The 21,872-nt window shown below is 46.0% G+C and overlaps 1 protein-coding gene across 1 annotated transcript; it reads right to left on the bottom strand.

The window, feature by feature from the left end:
* Positions 1–16,152: 16,152 nt before the first annotated feature.
* On the bottom strand, positions 16,153–21,461 carry PtA15_12A304 (uncharacterized protein; the record flags this gene model as incomplete). The annotated part of the gene is made up of 13 exons (XM_053161899.1): positions 16,153–16,465; positions 16,565–16,763; positions 16,847–16,958; positions 17,055–17,470; positions 17,541–17,868; positions 17,945–18,067; positions 18,144–18,236; positions 18,359–18,622; positions 18,738–19,526; positions 19,617–19,808; positions 19,905–20,723; positions 20,794–20,887; positions 21,016–21,461. 13 exons carry the CDS (start codon positions 21,459–21,461, stop codon positions 16,153–16,155), a joined length of 4,188 nt encoding a protein of 1,395 aa, XP_053025870.1.
* Between the last annotated feature and the right edge of the window lie 411 nt (positions 21,462–21,872).

Raw genomic sequence — 21,872 nt, 5'->3', positions numbered from 1 at the left:
CTAAAACCCTGCTTATGAAACGGTATCGTGAGTTGACAAGTAGTCAAGACTTGGATTTTCGCCTCCTTTCAAGTGAGGGGTAACCATTCTTGTGCTGCGTGACTTCTGACTGAATTGCGCAACTCGTTGGACACCAAGCAGTCCCTATGCAACGATGAAACGCTTTCGCTACTTGAAGCGCAGCGCTTTTTGGCCCCGCTGCGCGGTGCTATTTGGGGCTGCAATCTGCGCTTTTCCTAGCGCATAGCCCTAGATTTTTTGTAGCCGCGGTTTAAAGCCATGCGCGGGTGGCGCGAAACCACTTTGCAGGTTATAAAAATTGTGCTACATAATTTTATAGTGTGTTTGTAGCGCTTTGTTGCATTTTTTGCTTGGGGGGTGTAGCTTTTTTGATTCGAGTTTTGTTTGCAAGGTAGCTAGAGCCTGGTGTAGTTCCAATAATAAGAATGAGCAAGGAATCTGAGTTGCTTTCATCATCCTTTTTAACACTCGGAGGTGGGAAGGTTTGTTTGAACTTAGGAACATTATGGACAAGGGCTTGGCAAGAATTACATTAAGTTTGAGTGCCTATAAATCCAGGAGATTGGGTTTGCACAGGGAAAGATTCTTGACGGTTTAATTGAGGTTGAGTGCTTGGGAGACCAATTAGGGGTTCACAATAGAACTTGACTAAAATTTGGAGCTAAATTAAGGCCTTTATCAACAAAATTTTAAAATTTTGGTATAATGCACAACAGCAAGTAATACAAATCAATCAGTCCAATTATCAATTTGTTAATAAAATGTTCATAAACACCTTAAAATGTGTCCTAAAGTTTTGTAAATTTCAATCATGAACCCCTAGTATGTTTTTCAGTGGCTATAGTTGAGGGGGTTGGTACAAATATGTATTTTTATCCTCTTGGCAGAGAGGCGGCCTGTAACGCCTTGCAGTGCATCAGAGGTGCTGCAAAGCACAAGTATGTAGCACGCCTTTAGCGGCAAAAACCAAAAATAGAAACAAGAAGTCCATCAAAGTGCATAATGAATAAGCCAATCCTTGTGTATTGGTTACCAAGGGTGAAGATCTGCAACAAGTAAGCAGATCTTAAGCCCATATATATTCTCTTTGGCAGGAACATCCAAAACTAGAAGGTATAAGAAACTTGAAAGAATACATTTCCAGCAAGCACATGTGCATTGTTTCAAGCCAATTATGTGTATGCTTGCGGGATCAAACCACCACTAAAGCAGGCCAGCTTTCCACAGAAGACGTAATTGGCGGCAAGCAGGGAAGATTCACACAGTCTATGCATTTGTCCATTATGGATTATTCAATGACTTCTTGATGCTAGTTTTGCCAGGCACAAAAACACCTTTTTGGGCTGCATTGCACTTTTTTGATGCAAGTGCGCAGATTTTTCCACTGCAGGAGAGCTCTTTGGGATTTTTTGTAGCTCAGTGCAGTCAGTCACCATCACCCAATGCAGTGCTGGCTCCCATGGCATGGCATCAAAAAGAACCCTTTTGAACCTACTTAATGAAGTCCCTCTCTATGTGGAGGGTGGATGCTGTACCTCAGGGACCCTCCAAAGGAGGGGATTTATGCGCTAAGTCAAGCCCATGATGGCCTGAGAGAGTTTCAAAATGACAATTTTCAACTTGCTGTAGCAACAAAATTTCTCATTGGGTGATAAGGTAATGGGGAGACAAAAGATGTACAACATCATGAAGAATCTTGCTACATATTTTTTAATTTCTTGGGGCCTTGATTGGAACTCAAATTGCTTTGTTATGACACCATTGGGCACCAGGGAAGCTTTGGGGGCACTCCCCAGGGAGTGCCTCACCATGAATTTTTTTCATAACTTGGCACAATGTCTACTACAACATATGTATAATCAAACATGAAATGATATACAACTATACATAAAGTATCCAAAACTCAGCTGGAACTCATCTGCAACTCAATTGGAAACAGACTGGAACAAAGCAATACAACATCTCTGTAACCACTTATAACTCAAGCGGAGCAATGTATCAATTAGGGTGGTGTAGTGCAGTTCCACTATAACTCAAGTGGAACAATGTATCAATTACGGTGGTGTAACACAGAGTGTTCACTCCTCTCAATGACCAGAACATCCCGGTCATTCTTGAGAGGAGTAGGTACTCCTCTTGGCGACCTGGTTGCTCTGGCTGTCAATGACGGTTGATTCTGTGCGCAAAGCGTTTTTTGCTGCTGCGCAAAGTAGATCCGTATTTTTTATCTTTTCTTATGTTGATGCTGCAATTCTAATCTGTGTTTAATAAAGTTATCAACCCTATGATACCCTCTGAGCCAAAAACAGGAGCCCTAAAAGTTAATCTTGGCCCAAAATCAGCAAAATGTGAGGCCAAAAATTTAGGGTCTTGGAAAAACGACTCCCAAGTTTTGGGAAAACGACTCCCATATGTCCGCGCGACCGTTTTTCGACCAGCGCTTGACGTCAACCTAGACCCTTTTTTTGGGTACGGCTTTTTTGGGAGTTGTCGACCCAAAAAAAATTGTTTTTGGGAGTCGTCCCCACTTATTTTTCATGAATATTTTTATTATTTTTTTCTTGGGGGGTTTGGGAGTCGTTCACCCAAAACGAGTGCCCCCTGCGTTATTTTGGGAGTCGGCCGCGGGGGCCACGGAAGCCCCCAGGGAGTCGTGACGACTCCCCTTCGAGCCCCCCACCCATCACACAAGTCACACACCACAACCGCCACACCAACCGCCCGATCACCGCTCACCCGTCCACACCAACCGCCCAATCGATCCAATAATATGATTAACCCAGCCGCCCCGGCCGCCGTCCAGGACCAGGACTCCCAGGCCCCTGTTGCCGCCATGGAGGACGCCGGGCCCCCTATGGCCGCCGTCGAGCTCGCCGCCATCCAGGACGCCAAGGCCCCAGTGCCTGGCGAGCACGCCAAGGAAACCCCAGCCACAGGGCCAGGTAAGCTCCCTCCCCTGCCGACTCCCCCATCCAAAATGGAGGCACTGAGCCCCCAACACCCTTTTTCACACCCTCGATCCAGCTGCCAATGAAGACGCCGCCAAAGGCCCCGCGAACGGGTCTGGCATCGACAACGACTCCCTTGCAATTGCAGCCCAGGACCACGGAGCCACCCTGGCCATTCTAGACCCCCAAGGAGCCGTCCTAGCCAGCGGTGCTCAAGGTCTAGCCCCCGCCGACTCACGTGATCAAGTTCTAGCCCCCGCCGACTCCCGTGACCCCGTCGACTCCCCACGTCCCGCAGCCGCCGACTCCCAACCTCCTACAGCCACCGACTCCCAAACAGCAGCCGCCGACTCCCATTTCGCCGCCGAATCCCATTTCGCCGCCGACTCCCATTTAGCCGCCGACTCCCATTCAGCCGCCGACTCCCATTCAGCCGCCAACTCCCAAACCGCAGCCGCCGACTCCCAGGCCATTGCCGCCGTCATAGCCTGCATTCAGACCACTGGAGACCTTCAAGACGTCACCCTAGACCCCCTCCTCCTTCAAATTACTCAAGAAATCACCAAAAAAAACTAGAAAACGAAATCCACAAAGAAAATGAGGAAGAAGTAGTTGAAGATTATAGCTTAGATAATCCAGACGACAAGAAGACACTTAAGGAATATGTAGAGCTAGCCAGAGAAGAGAAAACAATAGAAGATTGTATTGTAATGTTAGAATTAGACAAAGATAATACTAACAATGATCCAAACTCTGGAACAGTTCCAACTGAAAAAAACACAGAAGAAATAGAGAAAATACTTGAGAAAATTGCTGAAGAGAGAACTGAGAAGGAGCTCAAAGAAATGGAACTTGAGAATGAGAATCAACCGGATGATGAAGACTCAGTTAATGAAGAAGGAGAAAGGACGATCTACGGCAACATTCCTGCGCCGCCAGCTGGAAATTATGACGACGTTGAATCAGTTAAGGAGGCCATCCAAGAATTTGCTCGTGCGCATGGCTATGGGATATTGGTCAAACGCTCTGTTCCTGGAAAGAGTGTCCATTTTAAATGTGTCAGGTCTGTTATTTCCCACTTCTTTTTCATTCTTCTGTTAGTATTGACTGACATTAAATCCACATTGAAATGATACAGAGGAGGTGATCCTGCGAAAAACAAACGTAAAGGTGATACTCGTGAAAATATATCATCTCGATTGATTGGCTGTCCGTTCGCCGCTGCCGTATACAACCAGAAGAAGAAGGGCCACTGGAAATTCACAGTCTCCAACTCGACTCATAATCACCGCCCCACCGCCGCCGTTGCCCACACTGTTCACCGTAAGCTCAGCAACACTCTCTACGAAGAAATGAAAAGACTTGGCGAGGCCGGATTGCGACCGGCACAAATACTTGAATGCCTCAAGAAGCTGCACCCTGACGAGACAATCCTGGCCACAATTGATATGATTTACTCAGCACGAAAGCGGGCTGCGCAAGAGATGTTGCAAGGAATCAGTCCCATCATTCACCTGAATGAAATTCTGGCTGGAACCGATTTCACAACTATGACGAAGGTCGACGAATCTGGCGAGCTCAAGGGCCTTTTTTTCTGCCATTCCCTCTCTGTGAAGCTTCTCCATCAGTACCATTTGATCCTTTTCCTCGACTGTATGTACAAGACGAATAAGTATTGGATGCCTCTCCTCCACATCACCGGTGTCACTGGAGCCAACAAGTCTTTCAGTTTGGCATTCTGCTTTCTTGCCAAAGAGACACAAGATTATTACAACTGGGCGCTCAAATCCCTCCTGACTGTTTTCACCTCAAACAAGATTCCCCTTCCTGCTGTTGTTCTGACCGACCGAGAAGAAGCTCTCATCTCCTCTCTCCAGTCCAATTTTCCCGATTCGACCCACATGCTTTGCACTTGGCACATACAGAAGAACTTGGTCTCCAATGGCGCAAAACACATCAAGAACAAGGCGAAGGAGTTCGAAATGCTTCAACACTGGAGCAACTTAATCAAGATGACTAGTCCTGGCGATTTCCGTTCAAGCTTCAGTCGGTTTTGCGCAAAATACGGCGAAGCTTTTGGAGATTATATGATTGAGACATGGCTTCTGGTGTGTGAAAAGTATGCTAACGCTTGGACAAAGGATTTACCTCATTTCGACCATTGGACGACGTCTCGAATTGAATCATCGCATGCTTTTATCAAATCTTATCTCCTGGGCCCCAACAATTATTTTGCTGCCGTCATCAAGTTAATCACAAATGCTCTTGAAGCTCAATCCCACGAAATCTCCGCGGCGCATCACAAGGAGAAGATTAGAAGCCTTTGATCAATAGGTAAGATTTTCTTGCTCTGTCACCTTTGCTCTCCGGAAGGCGCAGGATAATCTCAGAGCAAGTGTTGACCTGGAGAATTGGCACAGGTGCAACGGGTGTTACGAAAACCGGATGGGAATTCCTTGTAAGCATACACTCCGGCAGCGCGCAATGGATGGCGAGAAGATACTTCCCGAGGATTTTCATGTCCAGTGGCACATGAAGGTAAGATCTGGGTATTTTTTTATCTTTTTGTCATGTGGGGGGGGCCTTGGATGGCCGGGTTTTGTGGACGACTCCCATTTTTCCTATGACAACTCCCATTTCTCCGCGGACGACTCCCATTTCTCGGCGGACGACTCCCATTTTTTTCCAACGACTCCCTTTTACCCCTGCGCGCACCAGGGACAGGAACGACTCCCATTTTCCATCCGTGCGGCCTGCCAATTGGGATAACGACTCCCAACGACTCCCAAATCCCCCAGCCGCGGAGCCTCGATTGGAAGAACGACTCCCGCCGACTCCCATTCGTCCGGCCATTGCCACCGCCCCTCTGCCACCCCTCCCTCCAATTTTTAACCTCCCCCGCGCCATTCCCTTACTAATTGGATTCTTTTCATTCCCCCCAGGATCTCCATGCTCTTGGCACCAACGCTGATCTCACCCAAATCGAGCAAGTCGACCGGATCCGCGAAAGGCTCCTGCAGATGAATCCCCCGCAGATGGCGGCCCAGTTACAAGCTATCAACAGCCTATTGGAAGGCTCTGGAACCGTCGTGACGATCCAGGAAGCAACACAAGCTCAGACCACCCGTGGACGTCCAAAAGGCGCGCCAAACAAACCAAAAACTACGAAAAGGGACCCCTCCGCCTTCAAACACGTTGAAAATAAAAGGAAGAATGAAGAAGGAGCAATGATGAAGTCCAAGAAACAGAGGCTAGCAGAAACCAGAAAAGCGGAGAAGGAAGAAATGAAACAAATGAAGAAAGAAGAGAAGGAGCAACAAAAAAGGAAGAAAGAAGAGGAGAAGAACAAACCAGCGCCCAAGAAGAGGAAACTCCTGGCACAAAAGTCAAAGACCGCCAAGAAAGTCGCTCAGTCTCCTTCTCCAACTCCTTCTCCGTCGCCGTCTCCATCACCACCACCCTCCTCACCTGCGCTTCCTCCTCCTCCGCCGCCAAAAGCCCAAGTCCCAACAAAGCGCTTCAAACCGGTTCGCGTCGCACCTAAGAAGCCAGCTTCCCCTTCCCCTCCTGTGAACTCCGCCTTGTCTGCCGCCGCCCCTCCGCAGCAACGTACGTCCCGCGCCGCTGGGAAGATGCGAGCTCCGCCTTCCCCTTCCCCTCCTTTGCAATCAACCTTGTCTGCCCCGCGCCTCCGCCGCAACGTCCGACCCGCGCCACCGCTAAGAATCCAGCACCACCTTCCGCTCCTGCTCAATCAACCTCGTCTGCCCCCGCCCCTCCGCCGAAATCTAGCCGGGTACCTCCGCCGCGAGCCGCGCGAGCCACGCGAGTCTCTCCACCGCCAACAGCTCCAGTCCCTCCACCACCAACAGCACCAGTCCCCCCACCCCCATCCGAAGAACCAGTTGACCGACCGAATTGGCTCAATCAACTCCCAGTCATCATCAGATCCTCGCTCAAGCGGATACTTGATGTCGAGTCAGATGGCCATTGTGGATTCCGCGCGGTGGCATGGTGCTTGGGGAATGGTCAGGGCGCTTGGAGTGCAGTCCGAGAAGCTCTAGCCGACGAAATCAGCAAATGAGGCGAGTGGTACGTGAAGTTGGGACATTTTCACAACATCAAGTCGGCTCTGGCCAGAATAAACTTTTTTGGTACCAAAGGTTGCGGTATGGCTCATTGGATGGCAATGCCCTCCTCCGGCGAAGCACTGGCCAACACTTTCCAACGGCCAGTTTTTTATTTCACTGAAGAGTGGTCTCAAACTTTCCTTCCCTCCTTCTGCCCTCCTAACCAAAACCCCCCGATCTTCTTGGCTTTCATCCGGCGACTCAATCACTTTGTGGCTCTAGAACTATCCTCCCCTGACGTCTTCCCTGCCCCTTCCCTACAAAAGAGCTGGAAGCTAAATGCCAACCCAGAGGCACGAGGTTGGGAGGCAAGATACTCTGATTGTTTTGCTCAAACAGGTGGAAGAAAGCTCCTCTTTCCTGATAAGAGTGGTAAATTTTACTAGTATTTCCATTTGTAGTTTTCATGTATTGGTGGTTGTTCTAGTCTTTTTTGAATAAATATTGTTATTATTCCTCTCTATTATTTTTTGAATAAACACTTTTTATATTTTCTTGTCCTCATTATTTCTGGCAGCTCTGAGAGTTTGTGTCATCAAACATGAGGTACAAATTGTGCGCTGGTAGGGAGCATGTCTATTGTGGAGCTGCACCCCTCATATCTCATGTTCTGATGGCACACTAATGCCACAAACATTATAGCGCAGAGGATTTACAGTCTTGAAATATCCCTGAAAATTTTAGACTGTTTGGTTGTGTAACACAAAAGTTACACAGTTAGCAGTCATTTCCTACTGAGCATTCGGCACGCCCCTTATGTGTCATTTTCTGATGGAACAATAATGCCAGAAATTTTATATCACAGAGTTTATGCAGTCTTAAGATATCCCTGGAATTTGTGGACATTTTGGGTGTGTAACACAAAAGTTACACAGTCAGCAGTTATTTTCCTACTAATTTTGGCGCACATCCCTTATATCTCATTTTCTGATGGGAAAATACTGCTAAAACTTTCAGTATTGTCTTTTTGTGTATGTTTCTCTGTGCCATCAAATTTTTATGGCTCTAGTACGTGGAACAAAAAAGTTATACATATTAAAAATAATAAAAAATAATACAAAAAATTAGTGGGGACGACTCCCAAAAAATATTTTTTTTGGGTCAACGACTCCCAAAAAAGCCGTACCCAAAAAAAGGGTCTAGGTCGACGTCCAGCGCTGGTCGAAAAATAGTCGCGCAGACGTATGGGAGTCGTTTTCCCAAAACTTGGGAGTCGTTTTTCCAAGACCCAAAATTTATGTGAGCCCACTGTACACTGGAGGGATCCTAGTCAAAGGTGTGTACATCCTCCTCAATCAGAGGGATCCCCCCTGTTGAAGTGGTGTACAACCTCCTTGGCTGGTGTGGTGATTTATATAGGCGAGCGCGGTAGAATGTCCACGCGGGGATAGCGCGGGCGGGAATGCACAAAGCTGCTCAGGCAGAGTGCATTCCGGTGACATAAGCACTGAGGATGAGGTCAGGAAAGCACGCTAAGAAAGCTTATGGAAAGTCACGCGCGGACTGGAATGCATGGATTGCGGATTTCGGATTGGAGCGGAAAAGGCGGGGCTGCACACGTGGACTGGTAGCAGCGGCGCGTCAGCGGGTGAGTCACGACAGCCAAAGCGGGTGGAACCGGGGTGGAGGCAGTGGCAAGAGACCAACTGACAGGGGCTAGGCAGAGGACAGTGGGAGTTCAAGCGTCGGGGAAAGTGACAAGCGGGATAGTGGGCAGAGCTGGAGGAATAGTGCGGGAAAGCGTCAGACGTGCGGAATTGGGTGGGAACGGCAATGTGCGTGGAGGGAAGGACGGGAAGAGGGGAGATTGGATTATCCTATCATTCTTCTACGGATTTTACTCATCATTGTACTTACCACTACGAACGTACTAGAGTTATTAGGAGATTATCGGGGATCTTATCTTTACTTGGAGTGTTACTTGCGGATTTCTGTACTTACGGAGTGCGGAGCTTCATTCACTTGCGGATTATTACGCTATAGATCAGGCTCAGTAGAGGAGCACTGAAGGCTAGCGGAAAGTAGCAGTGCGGAGCCGAGTTACCAACAATCACACAGCCTGGACACTAATATTCTTGAAGGAGGCGGTCAGCGGACATTTCCACCGACTAACCAGCTTTCATTCTCACACTGGAGGGATCCCTCCAGTCAAAGAGGTGTACACCCCTCTTTGATGAGAGGGATTCCTTTGGTCAAAGAGGTATGTACATCTATTTGACTGTAGGGCCAGGAGGAATCCCTGGGTCAGCAATTATATTGATTACCGGGAGGATTCCTTCCTGGTCATTGATATACTAAATGGCTGGCAGTATTACCTCCTGGTCATCAATACACTCAATGGTTGGGAGGATTCCCTCCTGGTCATCAATATACTGGATGGCTGGGAGGATCCCCTCCCAGTCATCAATATACTGGATGGCTGGGAGGATCCCCTCCTGGTCATCAATATACTGGATGGCTGGGAGGATCCCCTCCCGGTAATTTGATGTCTGGGAGGATTCCCTCCCGGTCATTGATCTACTCAATAGCTGGGAGGATTCCCTCCCGTTCATTTACCTACTCAATGGCTGGGAGGATTCCCTCCTGGTCATTGATCTACTCAATGGCTGGGAGGATTCCCTCCTGGTCATTGATCTACTCAATGGCTGGGAGGATTCCCTCTTTGTCATTGATCTACTCAATGGCTGGGAGGATTCCCTCCTGGTCATTGATCTACTCAATGGCTGGGAGGATTCCCTTCTGGTCATCAATCAACTTGATGGCTGGGAGGATCCACTGCCGGTCATCAATGAGATTTCTGACTGTGGGAATCTCTCCTGGTCAGTGAGTGTATGTATTGCTGACTGGGAGGGATTTCTCACGGGCAGTGAGTATATCAGAGCGGGTAACCACCCCTGCACCCAGGTACCTGCCCCCTGTTACCCTGAGGGACTCCTGTCCGTGCTAGGTGGAGGTAGTTGTGTGAGGGGATGGTTTCTGTTTAGGCTTCCCTCTGGGTGATTTCCATAAAGATGAGCTAAGACAGGGATCAAAGATAGCTAGTTGGTGGGGTTGGTTTTGAGATGTTTGCCAGGGTGTTGGATCCTCAGTGGCGGTTGTTTTGTTTTTCAGGTGATGAAAAAGATGATCTGTGGGGGGAGGAAAGCTGAATGGAGGATCTCCGATGGAAGTGATTGAAACAGGCAAGCTCAAAGTTTCAAACTCCAAAGATATGGTCAATGAGATTCTTGGGATGGACTGTATTCTGGGGATCAGACCCATCCTCCCAGTTTGGTGAAATTGGACTCCAGGAGGCGACCTGTCACATGTATTTCATCACATCCTCCTAGTCGCGCACACACACACAACAGAGAGAAAACAGAAGAAACAAACAAAGAAACAACAGAAAAAGAAAAAGATAAATGAAAACAAAAAAACAGGAACAGGAACAGGGGACTGGAGACTGAAAAGTGGACCAAAAAAACTGAGGGAAACAAACAGGGCAGGAAAACACAACACACTAGGGAGCAGAGACCAGGGAAAAAAAAGAAAATAAGACATGAATAAACCCACAGCAGATGCTGTGTTAGGACCAAGAAAGATGAAAAGAATGGAAGAGAGAGTTTGGAGGGAAAAACAAGGGGAGGGAGTTCTTGAGGATGAGTGAGTGCCTTGGGGGTGATTGTAGGTCTTGATGCTTGCTAAGGGTCTTGCTGATCTTGCTGGCAGCGGCGGCGGAAATGCTCCTGACTAGCTGACCATGAGAGGGGCCACCACACGGGGTAATTGTCACTGCGGGTGCGGGTGTTGAGAATTTGTGAATTTTCAGGCAGGTACCTGTGTGCAAGAGGCCATCTCTACTGCACATTCATGGTTTGCAAGGCTGGAGATCCAGACCTCTTCCTCAACCTGAAATCTACCATATAGGATCCAAAAACCCCAGAACCTTCCTCTCTGCAGACCTAGCCATAACAGGAAGCGGAGAAAATGGATGTCAAAAAAATGAAGTTTAGTGCCTCTTATTAGGGGGGTTCACAATTGAAATTTACAAAACTTTGGGACACATTTTAAGGTGTTTATGAACATTTTTTAAAAAAATTGATAAATTTCACTGATTGATCAGTATCACCTGCTGCTGTGCATTTTCCCAAAATCTTAAAAAAAAATTCATAAAGGCCTTAAATTTGGCTCCAAAGTTTAGTAAAATTCAATTGTGAACCCCCCTGTTTCAAGGCCCCAAAAAATATTTGAAAGGTTCTCCGTCATCTTTCACATATTTCCCCACATATTAAGGTTCCACCAGTCCCTGTGTGAAAATGCCCCCCTTAAATCACAGAGCAAATTAGAGCATTCACATTTTTTGGGTCAAGTTGAAGATTTTGGGGAACTTAACCCGGCTGGCAATCACTTTGGTCTGGGCTAAACCAGGGTCAACAAACCTCAGGCTTGATTTCAGGTTTAGGCTTGCCAAATTTAGCTAGCCTCAGGCTAGGGCATTTCTGATGTCAGTTAGCCTGAAACTGACCCAACAAATGTGTTTGCCCACCCAAGGTAGCCTTGGTCAGCTAACCTGCCTGCAAACCCAGGCTTACTTGACCTGAAAATATAGCAAACAAATGTGAATTTTCTTAGTTGGGTATGGTAGTCCATTCCAGCCTGAGTTTCTCCGCTGGTACTCGTTGCGAGACGCCTTACAGTGTGTCTGGCTTCTCGCGACGAGTGTGGGAAGAGAGGATGGCAGGGTGGTGGTTTCCTGCTCAGCCTCGACCAGAGGAAAAAATCTCGTGGATCTAGGTGTCTTTACAGATGGAGTAGGGTATTCAGGTGAAAGCCCCTACTCCAAAAACTGTACAGACGCTCGTACATATGGGTGGGAGGGAGGTGACTAAAAAAATTCTCAAGCTTTCGGAGAGGGGGAAAGCTCGAAAAGCTCAAGGATCAGGGGGGGGAAGAGTTGGATAGCGAGAGGCTGATCCAAATCTTCGGGTGTCGGTGTTATATACCGCGTTAAGTGGTTCCGCGCATGACACCGCGACCCGGTCCTGATCCCTTGTGCGCTTTCCCCTACTCTAGGCCTGCATGGACAGGGGGGAACTCGCTGGTTCCCGCTCGATCCCCTGCAATTATCCATGCAGATCCATCCTCTAGCTGGGACATGCAATATGTGGATAAGGTGTTAAAAGTTGGTTTATGAATGCCTAAATCATAAACTCACAAAATGCTTTCAGTAAGATTACCTAATCATACTAGCAAGATCCCCTGCACACAAATGTTTGATGCTTTTATGATTTATACATGCATAAATCATCTTAAAAGTTGGTTTATGAATGCCTAAATCATAAACTCATAAAATGCTTTCAGTAGGATTACCTAATCATACTTGCAAGATCCCCTGCACACAAATGTTTTATGATTTTATGATTTATGCATGCATGAATCATCTTTGAACACCATAGAGACAGGTTTTCACAGCCATTTTTCCCGCCTGCAGCCCATCTAGAGCGTGCACATCCTAGGAATGTTTCAGGTGACGCGGCAGGTACGGTGGACTCTGGAGCCAGCTACATTTATATGTATATACTTAAATGTTTATGCAAAAAGCTGGTTTCAGATTGTGAATTAATGTTTTATGGAGATACAAAGGGCATATCTCAAAGATGGCACAAATCCGATCATGATGGATGGGCTTCCGTAAGATACATATTTATCCAGTATGTTGCAGTTGCAGTGAGCATGACTTGAAAGCTGTATGGAAATTCGCACATTGTGTCTGGGCACCACACTGCCTTTTCCCTCGCAGCTAGAAAGCTGAATTTTGCATGGAAAATGGGAAATTTCATTAGCCCATCATTTTTGATCTTCCTGATCCAGTTGAACTTTATCACCGCAGCTTTAACACCAGTCAACTGGTCAAATCAAGAGCCAGTATTTGATTCAGCAAGGCATGCTATTCGAATTGAATCAGCAGTCCAAGATCTACATGGTGACCGTACTATGAATCTATTGGCACCATTACTTCAGACTTTTCCCGATTCAGAATCACACAAAATCTCTTACGGACAGGAGCACTTATTTCAGAAATCGTCAAGATTAGATTTGAGTATTGGTCAGTCTAATTCAACGTCTAACAGAGGTTCAGATTGTTCACAGTCACCTCATTCCAAGTCCAGCATCTGACAAGTATTGCGGTTTGTCTCAGGCGATGGCCGTAAAGCTCCGAAGAAGCCATCACATGTTTGGCCAGGCCGGGAAAGTGAAGAGCAAGACGTAGAGCAACAACCATCTTTAAAGAAACAGAAAATGGGCTTGAGTTTATCCTCAGGTCTGCGTGAAATGGAACAGGCTAAGATGGCTTGGCCACCGATTGAATCCAAGGGTAAATGCCTCGCTGCTGTCTGCCTCAAGTTTGGATAATGCCCCATAGCACACCCTGTCCGCGAAATTAAATCAGTACTCCGTGGAAGGTCAAGAAAAGCTTACTAATGTTTTTTAAAAATCGGACATTCATGCATCATTCAGGAAACAGAACTCCGCCAGAAATTAACCCATATGTCATAGGACATGAACAAAATGACCTGTCTACCACGTCCAAAGCCGAAATTAGAACCAAATCTACAATGATGGTCGGAACTACTCAGCAAGATAGGGGAAAAGTTATTTCAACTGATACCACTATCAAGCCACGAAATGGAGAAACTGCTTGGCCATGTTACCTTGCAGCTGCGTCTACAACTAGGAGTTTTCATGGAAACACCAATTTTGGCCGCCTGACACGTGATAATGGCATTAACTTGGTCAGGGAAATTTTATCACATCAAGAAAGGCCGATATTCGAGTTCGTTCTCCCCAAGATGAGCCCACAGGTTTGGCCATGGATTTCAGTGATATGGGAACATATTAATGCTAGAAAAGAAAATGTGATGTCTCTCCAGGTAGACAGATTAATGAAGGAGTTTTTGTTTCAAGAACATGATTTCCTGCCTTCAAACATCAACAACAATGGTAATTCTCAAAAAAATTTAAAATCTTATTTCATCCCGCACAAACAGACAAGAGAGATTTTGGGTGTAATCTGGGCTTTGATCACTAGATTTCAGCGACTCCTTGGAGCAAACAGACATAGTTTTCCTTACTATGACAAACAAGTGAAATTCTCAAAATGGTTTCGTGGGTTTATTTCCCATTGCCAGAATCATCAACTTGCTTTTTCAAATGATTCCATTCAAATTCATCCAAGTAGATTGGACAAAATAGAGGGACAAATTTATCAGAAGATATTGGGAGCTATTAATTATGAAGGAGACCATATTCACACCATAAAGTTACCTTGGTTCTCCTGGTCAGTGAAGGAGGTTAATATTCCACAAAAGAGGGCACTATTGACTGAAGCTGCCATTGATCTCCTTGGATTTTATTACAAAAACAAAAACATTATCAAATGGAATCATGTATTTAAGGAAGATTTTTATTTTGTACTCCAAATTGCTGCATTTGGCAGTAAGTGGTTGCGAAATTGGCCACCTGCAAATCATAATAAGAAAGAAAAAGAGCTGGGATCAATGGAACTTACACCGTGGGAAAACAAGCTTTTACCTAGTATTGGTCAAGATGTCCTAAGAAATTTCAGATTGAAAAACCTCCATTATGAAACATGTGTTGAATTAGCTAGTCCCCACAAATCAGGATTGTTGGAAATGGAACTAAATCACAGGAGGACCCCCAAAGATACCCACATATTTGATTTGAAACATAGATATAAACAAGATGAAAATTACTGGGCATTTTTAGCAAGGAATTGTCTTTCAGGAATCCGGAAATCACAGCAAACCTTCAAACCAAAGAGCCCCCTCAGAGAAAATATGCGGAGTAATATTTTGGATTTGATTGAAAAGAAGATAGGAAAAGAGAGAAGAGACTCATTTCTTTCTGCCCTAGAATCCAATGATAGCACCTTTTTCTCAACACTTGAACATGTATTCCAATTCATCTATGCAATGAATGCAAGGTTCCTTGAGAGTTTGGGATGTGGAAGATCAGAAGAATTGTTTTTCCAACAACAGAAATCAGTTCAGATGTACTTTGAATCTCTTTCAAGCCTTGATAAACAACAATCCCACCACCCAAGGAATGCAAAAGATGAAATTTTTGATGCATTTCTGATTGACTTATTTATTGAAAGTAAATTGAAGGAACCAATTTATGAAGTGAGCCGGATATCATGCAATAAGGTACCAGGGAAAGCTAAGATTTCAAGAGAAGCCATACTACTCACAAAAATTGCGCTTCATATAATTGGTTCATACCACAAAAACCAGGGCATTAAACAGTGGAACAGTCTATTTAAAAGAGATGAAGAATTGTTTACCTTCCTCATCCAACTGACTTTGAAAACATACTATGGAAAGGAGAAGAGCTATAGAGAGGAGTACCTGCCACAGTTTCAAGCTTTCAAACTGTTCCCATGGAGTTCAGAATTCAGCAATAATATTGATTATCCACCATTGAACATACCAAAATATATCACTCACATAACCAACCGTGCAATAACCAATGCAGTTATACCGCTCCCTAGGAATGCTTGAAATAATCTGTGCTGTCCACTATCAAGAGAATGTGTAAGTTTCAGTTGTCACAAGGCAATATTAACTTTTCCTTCTTTTGTCTATGGATGTATCAGTTGTACTTCATGTATAGTTCCTACAACCTGAAACCACAATATCCCCATTTTCTATATTCAAAATTGAGCGTATACACGAGATAATCACTCTGTTTTCTATCTTTCTATGTGTTTTCTTTTAGACTTATGATCCATATATGTATGTCTCTGTTTGATCAAAGACCAGATCAACAAGAAATCAATCCAAGTTTCTGCCTTTTGTTCGACGCCAGCAAAAAAAGCGTCGAACAACAAAATAGTAGAAGAAAGAGATACGGAAGTGGACAAGTGCGATAAGTGAGAAATTGAGATGAAATCAAACCAAGTAATCCATTAGAGGATAATTTCATAAGAACTTTATACAAAGAAAGCGTGCGATTTTAGAAAACAAACGATGTGAGATGATGTGTGGGGAGAGCTAAGCTCTTCGTTTCATCTGATTCAACAAGGCCTTAACGGAGTCTAATTGCTTAGAGGTGCCCATGATCTTGAGGGTATCGGAGCCCGATTTGCCGAGGACTTCGACGAATGCACCGTCGCTCTTAGCCGTCAACTCGCGCAGTCCGGTCCCGCCTCTCCCAATGATCATTGGCATAGCATGCCCAGGAACTTTGACCGTCGCCGCATAGATCTTACCGCCCTCGACATCCATCTTGCTCTTCCAGAAATCTATTTGGGTCTTCAACGTCTTCTCGACATTCTCCAGTTCCGCCGCTGGGCCCGACATATTCCTGTTGGGTTGAAGATGCCATATAGAGATCAACAAAAGATATAAGTTTAGCTTGCAGTTCTCCTTTAAAATATTTATAGCAGCCCATCTATGTGCTCACCAAGGCACTTCTGACATTCCATTCAGCTTAACTTCTCCAGCATCCCAACTCAATATCACAAGTTGATTTTGTGAGTCACTATCGTCAACGTCTATTCTAGACGTGGGCACTACAGGAATATCGGTCGAAGATTTGCCGATCTGCTCGAGGGAGGGAATTGAAATATTGCCGTGATCGATTCGCACTCCTCTTGGAAGTCCTGAATTCCAAGAGAGAGAAAACGAGGATTATGCTCTTATTAGTGATAATTACGGATAGAGGCGAGTGAATAGGTGGGTTTACCTCGAATAAATCTGCCGTTTTGGATAAGTAAATGGTGGAATTGAGCCGGGATCATCATCGTCTTTTTGGATGCCGATGCTCGCTCGGGTCGATCCTTGACCACGATTTTGCTCTGTAAGGCCAGTAAGATACCCATTTTAGTGCCAAGCGTCTCAAATGTTATCATGATGGTGAGTGACAAGAAAATACCAGGGGACGGTCAACCAACCTTCATATCTTCTATCGCAGACAAGCACGATTCCTTGGTTCCAATAACTTTAAAGATCTCATCCGGATCGACCTCCTTCAAATCGGCTTGGTTTGTAGGTTGATCAGACGTAGCCCATTGTGACCAACCTGGTGCGATGATCGTAACATTATGCTTGTCTTGCAGAGCTTTGAGCCCAGTTGCCCCTCTTCCGATGATACCTGGTTGACTGTTCTTCGGGATAAAAGCTCCATAGGTGACTTGATTGATCAGACGCTCAGCTTCAAGCTCCAATTCACGCTTGATTTTCGGGACGTCATTCTTGTCTCCTTTAATCTGAACGATGTCGGCGGCGTCGCCTTCCGAAGTGATTCTTGGAAAATGTACCAATTTGGATGCCGATTCATCCAACCCCGCTCTCTTGACGAGTTCACGCACTGGACAAATACAAGAAGAAAAATAAAGTTTAACTATTATGAATGTAGGGGTCGAAAGATGTGCTCTTACGTCGTGCTCCTCCTCGACCAATCAAGCTTTGATGAAAAGATCGGGGGATCTTGACTTCAGCAAAGCATTCATCGTCGACAGTTTGAACAATACCGTTGATGAGTTTCTTGGCGGCCGAGATAGCAGCCTTGGAGCCCTTCAAGGTGACACGACTGATTCCCTCCGCGTTATCGAGTCTATCAATGTCCAATGATTGAAGTCCGCTGTCCTCTTTGATCTTGTCAGCCTGAGCGCCTCCTTTGCCGACGATTCGGGAAACGGATTTGGTGGAAATTTCGATGGATGCGACATTCCCTTGCTCACGCTCGTATTCCATTAGCTCGATCAACTATAATACCATTTGTCAAGACGTGAGATTCATTTGTTTAGAAAACGTGAGCCAAATTAAGGTTGTCTGAACTCACTTCACGTTTCACTGCCTCTACACCCTTCTTAGGCCCTCGAATCGTGATGTCCGAGTCAGTCCCATTTGCAGAATTTTCCTCTTTCCGACTTCGAGGCATGTTGATGTGAACCATGTGCGTATCCTGATCGAGAAAAGCCACATCAGGAAGTCGTAAGAGATATGATCTGGCGAGGATTTAGTACAAGTTCACCACTAACCTGAAGGCGTGAAAGATATATGCCGCCTTTGCCGATCAATGCCCCTCTGTCTAATCCAGCTGCTATTGGCAAGGTTACTGTAACTTCATCGGCCTGGCGAAGAATTGTGTTTTGGTCCGAGGTCATAATACAATTCAATCGGGAAAATCAACTTTATTATCCAGGGCCCAAAACCAAACAGGAAAAGCGGGCCCGGAGTTTAGAAAAACACGTACAATTCGTTCAGCTTGGTTCAAGATGCGCTTCTTAGCCTCCTCAACATTTTCCATCCTACCAGACACGGTGACCAAAACCTTCGAGTGATGATTCTTGCGCTTTTTGTGATGAGTGGAGCTTTCGGTCTCGTGAGACGGTCCATTGCTGACTTGGTCTGCAAACACAACTCGGACTCCTAATTCTTCTCCTAACTTCGAGATCGTGGCTCCACCTTTGCCTACGAGGTGACTGACCAATTTGGAATCTATTTCGAACTCAGCCGACTGTAGTGAAAGAGGGTAATTCAGTACAAAGTAAATGATTATCTATGGTTTTGTATATCGAATTCCGCACTCGCGCGGCAAGTAGCCGGTCGGCAAGGAAAAAGAATTGACTAACGTAGGAGTTAGTCGCTTCAGTCACTTTGGCTTCTTCAGCCATCCGTCTAATCTCCTTTTCAACCCTGTCCACTTCATCTTTCGAGCCACGAATCGTGATGAGATCAGGTGATGAGGGATTGCCGACTTGGACAGAGACCAATTTATCTTCTCCGATGATGACGTTCAGTGTAGTCTGGTTATGACCGACGATGTGACTGTGCAGTTTTTGGGGTACTTCCAATTCTACCTTTTTCATCTCTGCTAACTCTTTCACCGATTTCAAAATCTCCTCCTTCGCTTTGGACAATGCTGACGTCAGCTCGCTGTCGTTGCTCGCTTTGACTTCTTTGCCGATGATTGCCTTGGTAGCAACTAACAGAATCGTCGAGGATGGGTCTTGTTCGTGAGGGATGATCATCTCAATCCCGTTGTGATCCAAGAGGACTTTCAAGCGGGGATTTTTCTTTTTCAGGATATGACGATGTAGCAACCTGTCAACTTCAACGTTTACGAAGTATTCCGGTTTCATGTTATTTCTGATATACGTTTCGACCAATCCTTTAGCGTGCTTGATCGATTCTGCGTCTTTACCAGCGATGTCAATCGTCGAGAAGGAAGAACCTTGGAGAGGCAGATAGATCTTCACTTCCTTGGGAGCGCATTCTTCTTGGATCTGTTTCAATTTCGCCTGGTGAGCTTTGATCGACAGATGTGCGATCACCGAGTTAGAATAGCCGGAGGGGTCAGACAATGTAGGATGAATTTTCTTCAGGTCCAAGCTCTCGACTGTCAAAGCATTTGCTTTCGTCTGATGAGCACATTGTCAGTTTGATTGTGGAATCAAATTCAGGCCCAAAACCTAACGGCATCCATCATTGAACGTAATAAAATGACTAACCACAACTAGACCAAGCGCTTGAACATTTGACATGTTTTCTCCACGGATGACAACCTTCTCGCTCAAGTCGCTCGCAGGAGGTACGATGACAAGCGATCCCGTCGACTCAAGAATTTCTTCGATCGCTTGCTTGTCCAAGAACTTATGCTGACGTTTAGGGAGCTCTAGCTCCACTTTGGCGATTGACTTGATCTGCTCAAATGAAAAGGAAGACAAGAGGATTAGAACCTTCCAAAAAAAAGCATCACATGAGGGATGCTTAAGCTACGGAGCAAGAAATAAGCCGACCGTGTTTTGAAATGTTGATTCCAATACTTTTACGGCATATTCAACTTGCTGTCGATCGCCAGATACAGTGATAGGCAGTGATTCTTTACCGGCAGATGAAGCCTTGATCGTGTGAGAGCTGCTATTTGTCTCAGGATCGGCTAAACAGAGATGAGAAGGATAGGATTTGAAAATTTGATCGATCGAAGGTATAGTAAGTTGACAGTTTATTTCGTCTTCGCTGATTCCAAGCTCGCTGGTTAAACCACGAAGAACGACTTCGGAGATTTTGGATTTCCTGTTCAAGAGGGGGTAAGATTCAACTGGGATCGAGGTGATTTTGATGTTGACTTTGTTCGTATGTTCGCGAACGATCATCATTATCCGATCTTCTGCATCCAGAACGGAAGATTCTTCGCCGTTGATCGTGATAGTGATCATCTCGACCTCATCTGAACCATTGATATTGGTTTCTTCAGACGGCGGGTCCACATTGACCGGGCGATTTTCATCCTTGGGGGGTAGGCTGATATTCGCACCCGTGACCTCGATAATTTCTTTCATGACCCGGCCACGCTGTCCGATCACGAGTGGTTTAGCAGAGGCAGGGATCTTGAGCACTTTTTCGATCTTTCGAGTCACGCGAGTGATCAACTCTTGGCGAGCTCGGATGATCCGCTCTTCGGGGGCCAACGAAGATGCGGCTCTGATCAGCGGAGGGGTCGACGACGTGGGTGTTGGTAAGACGAACGGTGTTCGAAAGATGATGGTGACCCGGTCCCTGGACGTAGAGGATTCTACGATGACGGTTGGATGTCTCTTGTGAATTACACGAAGAACCTGTTGATAGCAAGAGAAATTTCCCTTGATCAGTATCGTTACATCAAGAGAAACTTGATTCAAAACTGACATCTGGCAAAGTCTTGGGATCTTCTTCACGTTTCTCACCAGCCGCCCGAGGGCCTTTTTCTCTATATTGAGGGGGTACCGGTCCAATGTGGATGCTGAAGGCCATAACGATGAAATAAGCGAGTTTGAAAAGGCAGATGGACAGCCAAGAAAAGATAAAATAGAATCGCTCAGTCTTTGCCAAGTGACTGAATCAGCGAGTTTAGCGCAGTGAGAGACGAACCTAGATAGCAACAAGACCAAGGTCTCGGTAAATTGATTGGTATTGGACAAATCAATCTTTTGGAAACTTCCAGCAAGTGGTCTGGAGCTAAGGGCAGGGCCTGCGCCCCAGCCCCCAGCGGTCTTGGGAGCGGCAGCGGAAGTGCCGAGGGACGGGAAGGCAGTTTCTGAATCTAGATCAGGCTGCTGCTTCTTATCACGATTCTTCTTGTTAGCTTGGTTGGCTGGATTACCACTCCCATTTCCATTGGGAAGGCCCGCTTGGTGATCGTAGTCGCCATTGCTGGTCGCCGAGCGGATTTCCTCGTAGGAAAGATGCTGATGGTGCTGGCGCATGAGTTTCTCTGCGGAGGTGAGTGGGGTCGCGGCATCTTCTCTGATGGGTTCGTGGGTCTCGGCGTTCTTGGATGTGCCGGCTGAAGACTCGAGAGATGGGAAGTCGGCCATGATCGATCTGGAATATCTGGGCAAGTGATTGACTCTCGAAGCAAAAGTATCTCTTCGCGGGTGTGTTGATACGGTTGTCCTTGGGGTTTCCTTGGTTCGTTTGGCTGCTTAAGCTTCTTCTTCAGCGTCCGAGTAGTCACCCTGACAGTTGTTGCGTGGTTTTCTCTGGTTTTCTTGAAGTGGCTCGTCACCGACACGAGCCATGATTATGTAAGCCGACGTCCCCATCGTATCGAGGGCCAGCCCAAACCGGATATCTATCCCGAGGCACCAAAGCCCCGAGGTATTTTATGAGGTAGATGGGGTCTTGTTTTGACATTGCGCACTAGGTGGGCAGATGGGGTCAACCATCCCTGACAGATCACTCACCTTGGTCCTCCACGAGTATCGTCTATCCATCAATCAAATCCA

This window comes from Puccinia triticina, chromosome 12A, assembly GCF_026914185.1.
Source record: "Puccinia triticina chromosome 12A, complete sequence".
Lineage (NCBI taxonomy): Eukaryota > Fungi > Basidiomycota > Pucciniomycetes > Pucciniales > Pucciniaceae > Puccinia > Puccinia triticina.
This window is presented reverse-complemented; position numbering and strand designations above follow the sequence as displayed.